Genomic DNA, 14,234 nt, shown 5'->3' on the forward strand with positions numbered 1-14,234 from the left:
ATGATTTGTCCTCTTCGAATAAACCTATTAACCTCCCCCTGATTTGGGATCTGTGTTATTGAAGAGTAACATCAACTGCTAACCGTGGGGAACTAACGACAAAGGTTAGGTGAAATTATGTAGCAGGTTAGGTGAATTGGGTTAAATGTAGAATAAGGGTTAGCTAAAATTCTACAGTTGTCCTTAACTTGACCCGAATATGCAACCTTTGGATTGCTAGACTGTCACGGATTATGCCTCCCATCCTCCCTGACCAACTTCCCTACCAATTTTAAGGTAAGAATGTCACTGTACTGTTTTACAGCTGTTGTATCATGTGCACGTGGTGAATAAACGTAAAATGTAAACTTTTGTTTGTCTCAAGTAACTACTAAGTAGAACAGGGTTCCCCAAACTCAGTCCTGTCCCCCCACGATTTGTTTTTTGCCATAGCACTACACGGCTGATTCGCATAACCAACTCATCCTCAAGCGTATATTATTTGAATCAGCTGTATAGTGCTTAGGCAAAAAAAACAAAAAAAAACATGCAGCCGGGATCGACCAGGGCCTGTTTTTTTTAACAATGGGAGCAAATTAATCATCGTGGGCAGAGCACGAACTAGTAAGATCCTATTGGAGCGATCTAGCACATATATGCATCATTTCCGTTAGGGAACGCCTGCTATGAGTGTGCAATAACTCAAATCGCGTATGCACTCCTAAACAACACCATTTTAAGAAACTTTGGCTGCAAAACGCAGCCCAAAGTTTGACAGATTTTAGTTTAGGAAACAGAAAACTGTATGGAGATCAAATGTTACATCGATGACAAAATTAGCAGAATCTGCCAAAATCCTTCTCGCTCAATCTTCTTCCGCAGCCCAGCCCGCCACTGGCACTATGCTTCCTCACATCGCCATATCTTGGTAGTGAGTGGAAACGCCAACCGGATGCTTCACGTTTACACGTCCGGTGAAATATCTGGCTCATTCTTCTATCCGAGACATGGCGAGGCGCACGCGTTAGTCCTTTTGTGTGACAACTACAACTCCCACATTGCCGTTATTGCCGACCGGCGGATCTCCTCCTCCGTAACCAACTTCCCCAGTATTCAATCAAAAACCTCTACTCAAACAGCAGGCATGTCTGGGCTCATCAGAACTATTTCAACCCGCACTGCTCCAGCTCTGCGTGGACCTATGATTACCCAGAGGGCCAGTGTCTTCACCAGACCGGCTAAAGACCCTCTCGGCCCTGCTGTAAGTAATTGTACCTGTATTTTTCATACAGACAAGAAAATCATTAGTAGCTAGCTCGTCGTAGTAGCTGTTGTGGCATACATCCTTATGATGTTAGGCCTGTTAGCCAGCTAACTAACTAAATCTAGCAGCATTTTTATAAATTAATTATGGTCATAATTCCACCTTGGTGGGGTAACATCGCATCGAGTCACGAGTGTTGCATAGATGTCTTATTTTAGCCAAAAGAAACATTGGACATTTTAGTTGGACTGGAAGGTCACGTTAACGTTAGCAAGCTAGGTCAGTTCGTGACAGGCAAGGATGCACAACTACCTTGACAACGCCGGCTGACACTGTCAGATCGCGGTTGTGTTTTGTGGCTATATACCCTTGATAGGAAACTATAGGTATTCATAATGTAAAAGTGTATTCTATTATTGCTATTGTGATCATTTGCTAACGCTTTATTGCGTTAATCTCCAAGGTCGTGTTAGCTATGTAGCTACTTTAGCTAGTTAGGTAACATTGCTAGTCACCGATGATTCAGCACATGACATTGAGCCTCAATTTGAGGCAATCTGTTCTATACATTTGATCATTCTGTAACGTTACACAACACTCAACATGGCACCTTGCCTGGAATAATGTAACTATGTTTGCGCTCTCTCCCTTTCTGTAGGAGACAGTCATCGGACTGGGTATGTTCGCAGTGGCTATCCTGGGACCTTCCGGTTGGGTTCTCGCCAACATTGAGAACTACAAGAAGAAAGAATAACTTAACATTGGACTCTGTCTTAACTGGGACGTCCCGTACATTCTCTACTTACTCAAGACCCTCCTGGGACCAATCACTTCAAAAAACTCCTCTTAAAAACATGGAACAAATCCCCAACCTCCATGAACTACCTCTTCACTCCAGTCTGAGTGTCTGCCAATAGAATGGCTGCACAACATCAAGATGTGTGAATTTTAATTGGCTTCTTCAAACAAGGAGTATGTTACAATAATGATAATAAACATATTTAAACTTTAAAATGGTCTAGTATCAAATGTGCATGTTAAGTGATTCTCATTAATGCCAACACCACCCATTAAATAGAATAGAGAGAAATAGTATGTCAGAACTGTTTAATATCTGTGGCCACCAACAGTATATCAGGTTCTTTCTGCTTTACTATGGGTATAAACCAAGATATTAACCATTTCACATAACCCAAAAAGAACATTGTTGCAGGTATGATGTAAGTACTGTAGCACTGATACTCTTGAAAGGGTCAAGATTTCATCCAGCCCCTATCAATAGCACCATCTGTTGGCCAGTAGCTGCTGTTACAATATAATACGCTGCTATAGACATTTATATAATATGGTGCATTGGTTTTTATTGTGCATCTTTGTGCTATGTCAGTTATTGAGACAAGGAGTTTGCTTTTATTTGTCTCAGTTTAATTTGTTAGTGTAGATTTGGATTTCATATCTAAGTCTGTGCATTTGAAAGTTTGAAAATATCTACAGAGTTGTGCTCCTATGGACCCCTAAAGTACTTATTGAATATGCCCATCTCGTATTTAACGCTAATACCATCTGGTTAAAACATAAAAATGAGTCAAGATGTTTGTTTACTTCATAAACTAAATGAATCTATTGTAATTACTTAAATGATCATAGTGGAAAATGATCTGATGCATCACGATGAACTGAAATGAGGGCATCAAGGAAACGTTTTAGTGCGTGATCGCTGTTCAACTCTGCTTTGTCACAGGAGGGTTGAAAATGTCAGGTTCCTCCAGTCCGAGCACCATGTCATACTGAGGATCAAAAAGACAGGTGGTCACAAGGCTCTTTCGCAATTCATTTCTCTCTATTCCTCACATCCCTTTTCCTCACTTTCTCAAACCACATTGACCCAAGGATCTTCCCCTGAGCCAGCGCTCCTGTAGCACCAAACCCTTCGAAGGTAAGTGGTACACAGTCTCCATTTTAGGATGTTTTGTCTGATTTAACACTCATTAAACATGAACTTTGTTTGAGCCTTCATGAGTTATTGCAGTTGTAAAGCATAAAGCAGGTGTAATATGCAATTAAAAAAATAAAGCCATTGCTTAAATAAAATAATATGCAAACATGTTTGATGTTTGCCAAAAGGCACGTGGGAGACTCCCCAAACCTATGGAACAAGGTACTCTGGTCAAATAAAACAAATTGAGAATTTTGGCCATCAAGGAAAACGCTATGTATGGCGCAAACCCAAAACCTCCCATCACCCTGAGAATACCATCCCCACAGTGAAGCATGATGGTGGCAGCTCAAGTGACGCTCAAGTTTTCAGTTTTTTTTGTCTTGTTTGTTTCACAATAAAAAAATGTTGCATCTGCAAAGTGTGTAATGTTGTGTAAATCAAATGATACAACCTTGAATTAAACTTTTTTTTTTTAGGGGGGTTGTAAGGCAACAAAATAGGAACAATTGGGGGTGAATACTTTTGCCAGCCCCTGTATTGCCTAAACATAAACCTTTCAATAAAGAATATAGATGAAAAGATCTATAAGATCGACATACGGGGCAGGATCCTTTAGTCAAACCACAATGACTTTATCAAGCCCCTGACGTCTCATACTTAAGTCTCTTCGAAAAATAAATGTTATACAACTGTGTATCGTTATTCCTGTATTGGTTTATCACATTAGCAGCTATAATTGTAAAGGCCATTACCTCTAGGATGACGTCATGATATTCTGTGTTGCCCATTAAAGCGTTTTGTCTTCCATTGTGTTTTGCATTTTCCAACAGACTCCCTTTTTTGCTAATCAAATCTAATTGTATTGGTCACGTACACGTGGTTAGCAGATGTTAATTAATGCGAGTGTAGCAATGCTTGCGCTTCTAGTTTCCGACCGTGCAGTAATATCTAACAAGTAATCTAACCATTTCACAACTACCTTATACACACACACAAGTGTAAAGGAATGACTAAGAATATGTATATATAGCAATGGCTGAACGGCATAGGCAAGATGCAGTAGATGGTATAGAGCACAGTATATACATATGAGATGAGTAATGTAGGGTATGTGAACATTATATAAAGTGGCATTGTTTAATGTGGCTAGTGATACATTTATTACATCCAATTATTAAAGTGGCTAGAGATTGAGTCTGTATGTTGGCAGCAAGCCACTCAATGTTCGTGATGGCGGTTTAACAGTCTGAGATAGAAGCTGTTTTTCAGTCTCTCGGTCCCTGCTTTGATGAACCTGTACTGACCTCGCCTTCTGGATGATAGCAGAGTGAACAGGCAGTGGCTCGGGTGGTTGCTGTCCTTCATTATCTTTTTGGCCTTCCTGTGACATCGGGTGGTGTAGGTGTCCTGGAGTGCAGGTAGTTTGCCCCCGGTGATGCGTTGTGCAGACCTCACTACCCTCTGGAGAGCCTTACGGTTGTGGGCGGAGCAGTTGCTGTACCAGGCGGTGATACACTTTGAGTGTATCCGTTTGAGTGTTTTTGGTGACAAGCCACATTTCATCAGCCTCCTGAGGTTGAAGAGGCTCTGTTGCACCTTCTTCACCACACTGTCTGTGTGGGTGGACCATTTCAGTTTGTCCGTGACGTGTACGCCGAGGAATTTAACTTTCCACCTTCTCTACTGTCCCGTCGATGTGGATAGGGGGGGCTCCCTCTGCTGTTTCCTGAAGTCCACAATCATCTCCTTTGTTTTGTTAACGTTGAGTGTAAGGTTATTTTCCTGACACCACACTCCGAGGGCCCTCACCTCCTCCCTGTAGGCCGTCTACTCTGGGGTTTTGCAATAAATAAAAAAACTGGGCTGGATAAACATGCTCGCTTGATTTGTATCCATTTGATTGTTTTGTATTAATATTAACATATGATCATGCACGCACACTGAAGAAGGCTGACACCTAAATGACTGTGTTAATCCCCCCGTCCCCTGTCTGCTGTAAAACAAGAAAAAAATGATGTTTGTAAAAGCGGAAAAGGGATTTCTGTAATTTTGTGTTTCATACGTGAACCATCCTTAATCTCTCGTTTTGTCATCAATTTGACCTAGCATCATTTACTGAGTGGTATGTGTTATGACGGCTATAAGCGTAACGACCAAAATAAAGACAGACTAACGGCATAGAGTGAGTCATCACTGAGGACGAGAAGTAGAATGTCAGAGAGGACTGGATCATGGAACCTTTTACTGTATGTAAACTAGAGAGTCTGAGTTATTCGGTGATTCAGGGCTTGTACTGACACTATGGTGCATTGGTGGAGGAGTTGAAGACACATGGTCCAGTACGGAGTATTTTTCTATTTCATTGAAGCACACACACAATGGACAACTGGAACTGAATGGAGGTTATGGAACAGGGAGTTTGTTAGAAATAGATCCCATGCCTTTGAACAACCTTTATGTTGCCTGGGAATTGTTTGAGTAGTTTATCATTGCCTGTTATAAAATAGAGGAAGTGAACCTTGGGGCCTGGTGGCTGATGGTATAGTGCTAGTAGCTTTGAAAGGGGAGGCTGGGGAGAGGATTATGTCTGCTGCAGCTCCATACAGTGGGCATGCTTTGTGCTGTGTAGTATGCTGATCTTTATGGTTGTCCAGCCAGCAGTGGATGGTGTTCTGATTGTGGGTGAATAGCCGTATTTGGCTTGAATACCATCGTGGAGATTATATATTTGACATTTTCACAAAAACATCCCATGTTTTAATTAAAGATGATTTATTTTTGTAGGTATCAGATTCAAACATACATACAGTAATAGACCTATGGATAGTTTATAGTTTATTATTAACTGGGTGGTTCGAGCCCTGAATGCTGATTGGCTGAAATCGTGGTATATCAGAGCGTATACCACAGGTATGACAAAAAAAATGTTTTTTTACTGCTCTAATTACATTGGTAACCAGTTTATAATAGCAATAATGCACCTTGGGGGTTTGTGGTATATGGCCAATATACCACTACTACGGGCTGTATCCAGGCAGTCCGCATTGCGTTGTGATTAAGAACAGCCCCAGGCCGTGGTATATTGGCCATATACCACACCCCCTCGAACCTTATTGCCAATGCCGTCCATCAATGGTGGTGAGACTGTAAAAAAAACAAAAAACATATGAATTTCAAGTATATAGTTACACCAAAAGCTAGAAAACTATTTCTCAAATAGAAATGCAACCTCGCACCCCCCTCTTTATTTATTCTTTAATCTGGTGACATTGAATGAATGAATTATTTTACCATCTAGTTAAATTTACAAAAGAATAAACATTCTCTGACTTACTGCATAGAGGAGGTATATGGGCCAAGCTCCCAGCAGCCAGACACAAGCTGATGGTAAATAGAAGGTACTGTAGACTTGCACTGTGTGGCCATAATGTTGGTCTACTGGAATCAGCTTGGGTGCACTCAGTAGCAGTCTTGGTAGAAGTTCTCTGACACACCTTTGTTTTTAAGGTGTACTTATATACACCTCTCACTAAGGCCAATCCTACATTTAAAGGTTGACCCTCAGAGAGTGAGAGCGAGGAGACAGAAAGAGAGCAAAAAAAGAGAAATTGAGAGCGAAAGAGATTGAAAGAGAGAAATAGAGCGAAGCATGAGGGCAAGCAGTAGCATTGAAGCAGTAAGCAACCTTAACTCAACACCTAACGACCTCGGAGAGATTTGTAAAAATGTACATTTGAAAATGTAACCACTATCAATTTCAAAGATGGAGCTATAGGTGTAAGGACTGACAAGAAAATGAATTGTCAACCCAGATCAGAACCCAGATTTTCTGTCAAAGGCCAAAAGGCAGAAACGGTATTACAATCAATAAATGGTGCTACTTTGCAAGCACAGTGTAGTGGGGGTTCTTTTGACTTGAACTGTATTGTTTCTTTCTCCAATGCACCTGAAAGGGTTGATGTACGTTAACCCTTGAAATGTGCTTTCCCTTTCTCGCGTGTGACTGAATTCAAGTCCGCTTCCAGGGGTGTTTAACATCTGTGTGTTTCGTTGGGAGTTGTGTGGAAGGTCAAAGTGTCATACCTTCTCAAGATTATTATTATTTTTTCTCCAAAAATGTTATCCATACCCTGTTGTGATGCGGCAATGTACAAGTACAGAAGCAAGTCATGTGACTGAATTGTCGATGACCTTATTGGCTTTTGTAGTAACCAGCACACTGCATGTACTGTGATCGGTGTTATATCTTGGCAAAACACTGCAATACTGGTTTATATACACTTTCCCTGGTTTAGCGTGTCATAGGTCTTTTTATTTTTGCTTTGGTTGATCGCTTACGGTACTGGACATGAAAGACTCTTCTGATCTCTGAAGTGTTCTGGCCGTTGTGCTTGATTTACCCCCACGATCGCACGGAACTTCCATCTCGTATTGCTCAAGTGAACAGCAAACCTGCTTTCAAAAAGGAAACGGATAAAGCAACACCTCACGACACAACGCCTCTCCCCTATTCGACCCAGGTCGTTTGTGTCTATGCATTGATATGTACTGAAGGCTACGTGTGCCTATAAAACATTTTTTTTGATGTCGTTCTGTCCTTGAGCCGTTGTCACATTTTGTGTGGACCCCCCCCAGGAAGAGTAGCTGCTGCTTTGACAACAGCTATTGGGGGATCCTAATGAAAACACCAAAAAGTTCACCGGTTAATGATTGCGTTCAAATGCAATCCCAATTAAAACAAAAACATTTAGCAATGTTTGAAAACACCTATTACCAATCTAGTCGTCTTCAATGCAAGGAATAGCGGCCTTCATTGCAGACGATAAGTATTTTTAGTGTATGAGATATCTTGCCTGATCCACACTAGGAAGGAAAATAGGATTTATTCTTGACCTTGGTTTTGTTTTTGCTGGAATACATGACCTGAATACACATTTCAAGAGGAAATGTAAAACCAGACTCTAGACTGGGACCTGTAACAGGTCAGACTATGCACAACTCCATTGCGAGACAGAGGGGAGACCGACTGAATGACTATGTTATCCTTACATGTTATACTCATTCAGTTGTTACAAGGTGAATCCATGCGGAGCTGACCTGCAATTACAGAGCAATCAGTGGAGGGTTAGGTTCCACGGCCACACCCGGCTCTAACAGTGCTGGAGAAGGAAGGCCCTCCCTCACAAGGCCTGCTTTGACAAAGCATGCACTTGGAAGGGTTCCACACCAAACTATTAGCCAAGGAAATACCATCAGAGGTTTACAAGCATCAAATAATGATAGGAAGCAGTCACGGTTTATTACTGTGTGTGTGTTTTATAAGCAAACATGTGCGTCAATGGACATGCACTGTCTGGTCCATTTTATCGGATAACAAAAATAAATAATAATGAACATGGATAATCATGTCTTCTATCAAATTAGTGAAAGAGGCTTCTTGACCCAAGTTGATGGGAACAGGATGAGGTAATGCAGCGGTGCGATTTATTTTCCCAGAGATCCACCCTTCACCTGCCAATGGACTAACAAATAATAATCCCTACCAAGAGAGGGCTTCTTTTCCCCATAAGCGCTGCGAGTGAGTCATGTCTGTAAGGCAAGGCATACTGGAAATACAAGATAGATGGTGTTCTAATCCGTGACTGACGAGACAGACGTTCGTTCAGTCCCATATTCTTCAGATAAAAAGAGGCTGAGTTCTCCCCGACGTGACAATTGATGCGAATGGACAAAGAGTCTACCGCTGGCCTTGAATATTTACAGTAATGCTGTTTTCACAGGGCTTTTGACCTTGCAAAGACGTGCGAAGCAGATGTACTGGAACAGAGAAGCACAGAGATGCCAAATTGATCTGAACAGTTGAATGAAGCATGGAGAAATATCGCACAATATTCCCTAGGAAGCAATCACTTCTCTAGCATTTGATAGCCACAATTCAGATTGATTTCCAAGGATGCGAAAAGTCAGCAGGTACATTTCTCGCAAAATATAAAGAAAAGTGGTGAAAATTGGTTACTCTTTGATTGAACCCGCCATTAGCCTTCATAAGGCTGTTGTAAAGTGGACATGACAGATATGTTTAAGAGTTTGTGAGAAAACAAAATGCTGTTTCTCAAGCATGCGCTCTCCCTGCAAAGGCTGGCAGTCTGGGACACTGACTTACAAGCGTCGCTTTGAAAAAGGTGCCATGAATGCAAGATTTGTGTGTGAGCGCGTTCAACATGTTGCAATGCGTGTTGATCTTTAAATGAGTGGGAAACAGTCGGCAATAATAGCAGTACTTGGAATAGGATCAAATACTACTGCGGTATATTCCAAGAAGTCCTCTCACAGTATCGAGGTGAAATCCCCAAATCACTCACTGACTTGTTTTAAAATTGGTTTGACAGAAGTGAAATAACATGACACACGTGTTCCAAATTTTAGCATGTCAGGATTTACCGGTGAGAACTAGCGCCACATAACTGCTAGTTGATCAGGGTCATCGAAGGGAAATAAATGTGTTCGCGATGATGAAAGCCAGATGAAGGTCTTGGAAATGTCTTGCGAGAAGTCAGAAAGAATTGTTTTGACATTGAACCACAGTGTGAGCAGCTGGAGTACTACAGTGTGTACATTTTGACACTCAAACTCATGTATGCCTGTTTCTTGTACAGTACCAGCAGTCTACCTAAACTATACACGGTGTCCTTAGCAGACACACAGTCTAGTACACTATTCATTAGTTTGTGTGTACAAGGGAGAATTTTTCCTAACTCTTACCTTGTGCGTAACAGAGAACGAACAATGTTTCCCCTGGTTTCTGTGGTCCCATATCTCAAGATATTGGAGAAATGGCACGCTTGGACAGGGTTACTGTCCAAGAGATGTATCACAGCACACACACTTCAGATACTGGAAACAAACAGTATGTCACAAGCAGGAAGTTCCCCAATACCAGTCATACCTCAACCCAATGGCTAAGGATATCTCAAAACACACCAAAGCCCTGCACAGAGGATGACCGCTTATGTTAAAATGATATGAATCAAGATTTATTTTATCATATGAACAGGTGGATAATTTTTTTCATTTTATTTAACAATCTATGACAATCTCACATTTTTTCTAGCATATTCCAAGAATGGACATGGGGGCTTTTTTTTTATTGCTGAATGTGAAATGAAATACACTTTCACTGACCAAAAACAAAAAAAATGTCTGCTGCTTCTTCACCATGCACGCATCTAACCTTGACCACAAGCACATGCAGAGGAGAGGTGTTCAAACATTTCAAGCGGGGAGGGAAGAAAAAAGGAAACAGGATGAATCTGGCAGCACTTCTGTCAGGTGAGGAGAGGGGCAAGATGGGGGTGGGGGTATCACATTTAAACTAACTAAAGAAGCACGGTCTACTTTTGCATTTTTTTTCAAACATACAAAATTAGACCCAGACTGTGAAGGACCCGGAAGGAGAGAAAATCCATAGGGGAGATGAGACAGAAAACCAGTGTCTATGTGTCTGTGTCACTCTGCCTTTCATCATACAACAGATACACGTTCTGTTTCAAATCCTACTTGTCAGTTTGGTTGTCATCTAGATTAACCGGATGATTTGTCCTGGTACAGTCATTTGAGTTTTTTTGATTGCGTTTGAAAATGTATATGACCTGTTCTGCAAGATTATCAACTGTTTTCTGTCACTACAATTCAAATGGATTGCCAAAACAAGCTCCTGCAATATTTCTTTTGGAGTGGAGGACAGAGAAGTTTGAACAAACAGTTTGTTAACTTTTAGTGACATACTTCATAACAGGCAACAAATACCTATCCTTATCCACAAGACTGAGCAGCGCTCGACGTTAGTGTATGAGACCCTTTAAAGTGGTTAGTCATTCCTGTAGACTTGTGTGTTGTCTGCTTGGTCTCGACATAGTGAGATAAGAATTCATGAATCCCCCCCAAAAAAAATCTATGAACATGAATCTGTGAATGAGGAAAATTGACAATTTGAGCAATGGCTGCATAACTGCATGAAATTATAATAATGATGTAAATATGTATTCCTATCATGGTGCTTCTTCTTCTTCTACACTGCAGGCATTACATAGGTTTCACACAACACACTACAGTCACCTCTTAGAAAATTATGTCAGACAGAGCAAAATGGAAAGTTTGCATATTTTGGCATTTTATGACCCTCCAAAGTTTCACAGCTATTTATCTTATGGTGTGTGTTCTGTTCTGTTCAACACTCTGCTTTACTTTTCTCTAGATGGGAGTGCTCAGAGGAATAGCAAGTTGGGTTTGACCTTAATGTCCTTGGGGGGGACCTTAAGTCCTAGGTAGGTCTGATGGTGGAGGGGGGGGAAGTCCTGAGACGCTGTGCGGCCCTTTACTCTGACCACGGGGACAAAACGGACAGGTGAGGAAGAGGCGGCATGGGGGTCATGGGAGAAGGTCTCTTTGTATTGTATTGGCAGACTAACTGCTACTGTACACTGACAAGTGGCATTTCTTCTACAGAATCACAGATAAGCCAGGACGTTGGAGGCTTACCCTGTTGGGACAAGGAGGGGGCCATTAGACAAGCCTTACCCTGTTGGGACAAGGAGGGGGCCGTTAGACAAGCCTTACCCTGTTGGGACAAGGAGGGGGCCATTAGACAAGCCTTACCTTGTTGGGTCAAGGAGGGGGCCATTAGACAAGCCTTACACTGTTGGGACAAAGTGGGGGCCATTAGGCAAGCCTTACCCTGTTGGGACAAAGTGGGGGCCATTAGACAAGCCTTAACCTGTTGGGACAAAGTGGGGGCCATTAGACAAGCCTTACCCTGTTGGGACAAGAGGGGCCGGGGTGGGGTGATTGAGGTTAGGTGAGGCAGCTGTAAACACACATCAAGCAACAACATGCAGAACTCTCTACCCAACAGAACTCTCTACCCAACAGCAGCACAACCCTGGAACCCAGGTTGGGCCTCACTGTGCATCAGCAGCTTTCCTCTACTGATTCCGCTTGCTTTGGTGCCCAATAGAGCAATGAGTTGGTACAACACACACACACACACACACACACACATGCCCAAGCACACTCCTTCACTCAGAGAGCAAAAAGGACCTGTGTTGCATTTATCAGATTTTCTATTGGATGCCAAAAATGATAAACCCTATAGGCAAATGATATTAATGTAAACATACACCTTATGATTAAGTTGTTTATATTGCATGATGTGGAAGGGGAGGAGTAATGTTCAAATGGGGCTAGACTCCCAGAAAGAAAAAAAAAGCCAAAAGAGGAAACGTGTATAAAAAAATGATGTCCATATAAGAAAAGGCTACAAAAACCTCCACTGGCCCTCTGGCATCGGCATACAGCAACAATTCTCCACTGGCCCTCTGGCATCGGCACACAGCAACAATTCTCCACTGGCCCTCTGGCATCCAGCATACAGCAAAAACCTCCACTGGCCCTCTGGCATCGGCACACAGCAAAAATCTCCACTGGCCCTCTGGCATTGGCACACAGCAAAAATTTCCACTGGCCCTCTGGCATCGGCACACAGCAAAAATCTCCACTGGCCCTCTGGCATCGGCACACAGCAAAAATCTCCACTGGCCCTCTGGCATCGGCACACAGCAAAAGGCACCACAATATTACTCTATTTTTTAAGTAGTGAAAAAATTGGCACGTGTTTTTATGCTGTAAATCAAAATGTACATATAAATAGAGTTTTCCCTATAAAAAAAGTCTTTGCTGTTAACTAGTAGACAACTTTTGCTAAAATGAAAATAAATATTTCATTTGTTTAGAATATCTGTCAGTTATATAAAATAAAAATATTTCTTATAGGTGCAGGTTTATAGTATATAGATTTTTTGTTGGTAGGTCAACTTCGTTCTTTAGTGGGGTGCATTGTCTGGTTTGGACCGCGAGTGCGTCTGTCTGGTCTGTACGTTCCCGCGTGCACCGTGCCGCCCTGTAGAGTGCGACTGAGAAGTCCGACTGTCGGCTGGCCTGTAGATGGTGGAGGGCTCCGCGTTCATATTCTGCATACTGAGGAAGGGCGTGCTCTCGCCCTCTTCCTCCTCCGACTCGCTGTCCGTCAGGCAGCTGCGAGAGCCATAGTCCCGTGATGCCTCGTATCCTCGTGGCGCTACGTGGCCATTCAGCCTGGACCTCCGCAAGCGCCGACCCCCTCCACCACCAGGCCCACTTCTCTTTGGTTGCTCTCGGGAGGACAGGTACTCCTGTGTGGTCTCGTAGTCTTCTTCCTCAGTCAGCCGGTAGGGGCTGGAGGGCAGGCTGCCCGTGCTGTCGTTCAGGTAGGTGCGGCGCTGCTGCCGGTAGGGCTCCTGGCGCTGGACGTCGTGCAGGGGCACCTGGTAGCGCCGCAGCAGAGGCTGGTCATCTTCCAGAGGGTAGCGGGTGTGGGCGGCTGGCGGCAGGGACATGGCCTGGCTGGTGTTGGGGGAGGTTATCTGGAAGATAGGCACCTGCGGGGGCAGTGAGTAATGGAAGTCCACTGGAGAGAGGCGGGCCGGCGTCGTCAGGGCCGACACATACCTGTGGTGAGGGTGAAGATGGGAGTGGGGAGGAGAAGGGTGGGGAGAGGAGAGAGAGGACCAGGCCAAACAGCAGCAGCTGAGTTAGATGTCATGTCTAACAGAGTGACGTGGGACAGGGACCCACCATCCACTAACAGCAGTAAGAGACGTTGAGTTATTGAGCAGAGGTTTGTCAGTTGTGTGTGGATGGTGTTTGTGACATCCTTGTTTGTCTGTTCATTCAGTCAGTTTGCTATATCTTTGTTATGTTAATAAATGTGTTCATCTTATCGGTTAATGTGACATTTAACCAGTGTTGGGGAAGGTACTCTGAAAATCTAGGTAACCGAGCTACCAATTACTTCACACTAGAAGAAGTTATGACACACTACAGCTACCCTTAAGAAACATATAGTTACCTTAACTAAATCAAATCAAATGTTGCCAAATAAGCTGAATACAACAGGTGTAGTAGACCTTACGGTGGAATGCTTACTTACAAGCCCTTAACCAACAATGCCGTTCAAGA

The 14,234-nt window shown here is 42.8% G+C and overlaps 2 protein-coding genes across 4 annotated transcripts in view; one reads left to right on the top strand and one right to left on the bottom strand.

Moving 5' to 3' along the window:
- The first annotated feature begins 1,006 nt into the window (after window positions 1–1,006).
- LOC112228971 (cytochrome c oxidase subunit 8B, mitochondrial) lies at window positions 1,007–2,257 on the top strand. The gene is made up of 2 exons (XM_024394795.2): window positions 1,007–1,240; window positions 1,902–2,257. The coding sequence occupies exons 1-2, from the start codon at window positions 1,124–1,126 to the stop codon at window positions 1,995–1,997; spliced, it is 213 nt and encodes a 70-aa protein (XP_024250563.1). The 5' UTR covers window positions 1,007–1,123; the 3' UTR covers window positions 1,998–2,257.
- A 7,974-nt stretch (window positions 2,258–10,231) lies between these two features.
- Window positions 10,232–14,234, bottom strand: part of LOC112228970 (neuregulin 2a) — a 105,317-nt gene continuing 101,314 nt past the window's right edge. For all 3 annotated transcript variants that reach the window (XM_024394793.2, XM_024394794.2, XM_024394792.2), the window contains one exon: window positions 10,232–13,724. In XM_024394793.2, the coding sequence (XP_024250561.1) occupies window positions 13,061–13,724 (664 nt within the window). In that variant the 3' untranslated portion in view covers window positions 10,232–13,060. The remainder of the gene's footprint in view (window positions 13,725–14,234) is intronic.

Source organism: Oncorhynchus tshawytscha, linkage group LG30, assembly GCF_018296145.1.
Source record: "Oncorhynchus tshawytscha isolate Ot180627B linkage group LG30, Otsh_v2.0, whole genome shotgun sequence".
Classification (NCBI taxonomy): Eukaryota; Metazoa; Chordata; class Actinopteri; order Salmoniformes; family Salmonidae; genus Oncorhynchus; species Oncorhynchus tshawytscha.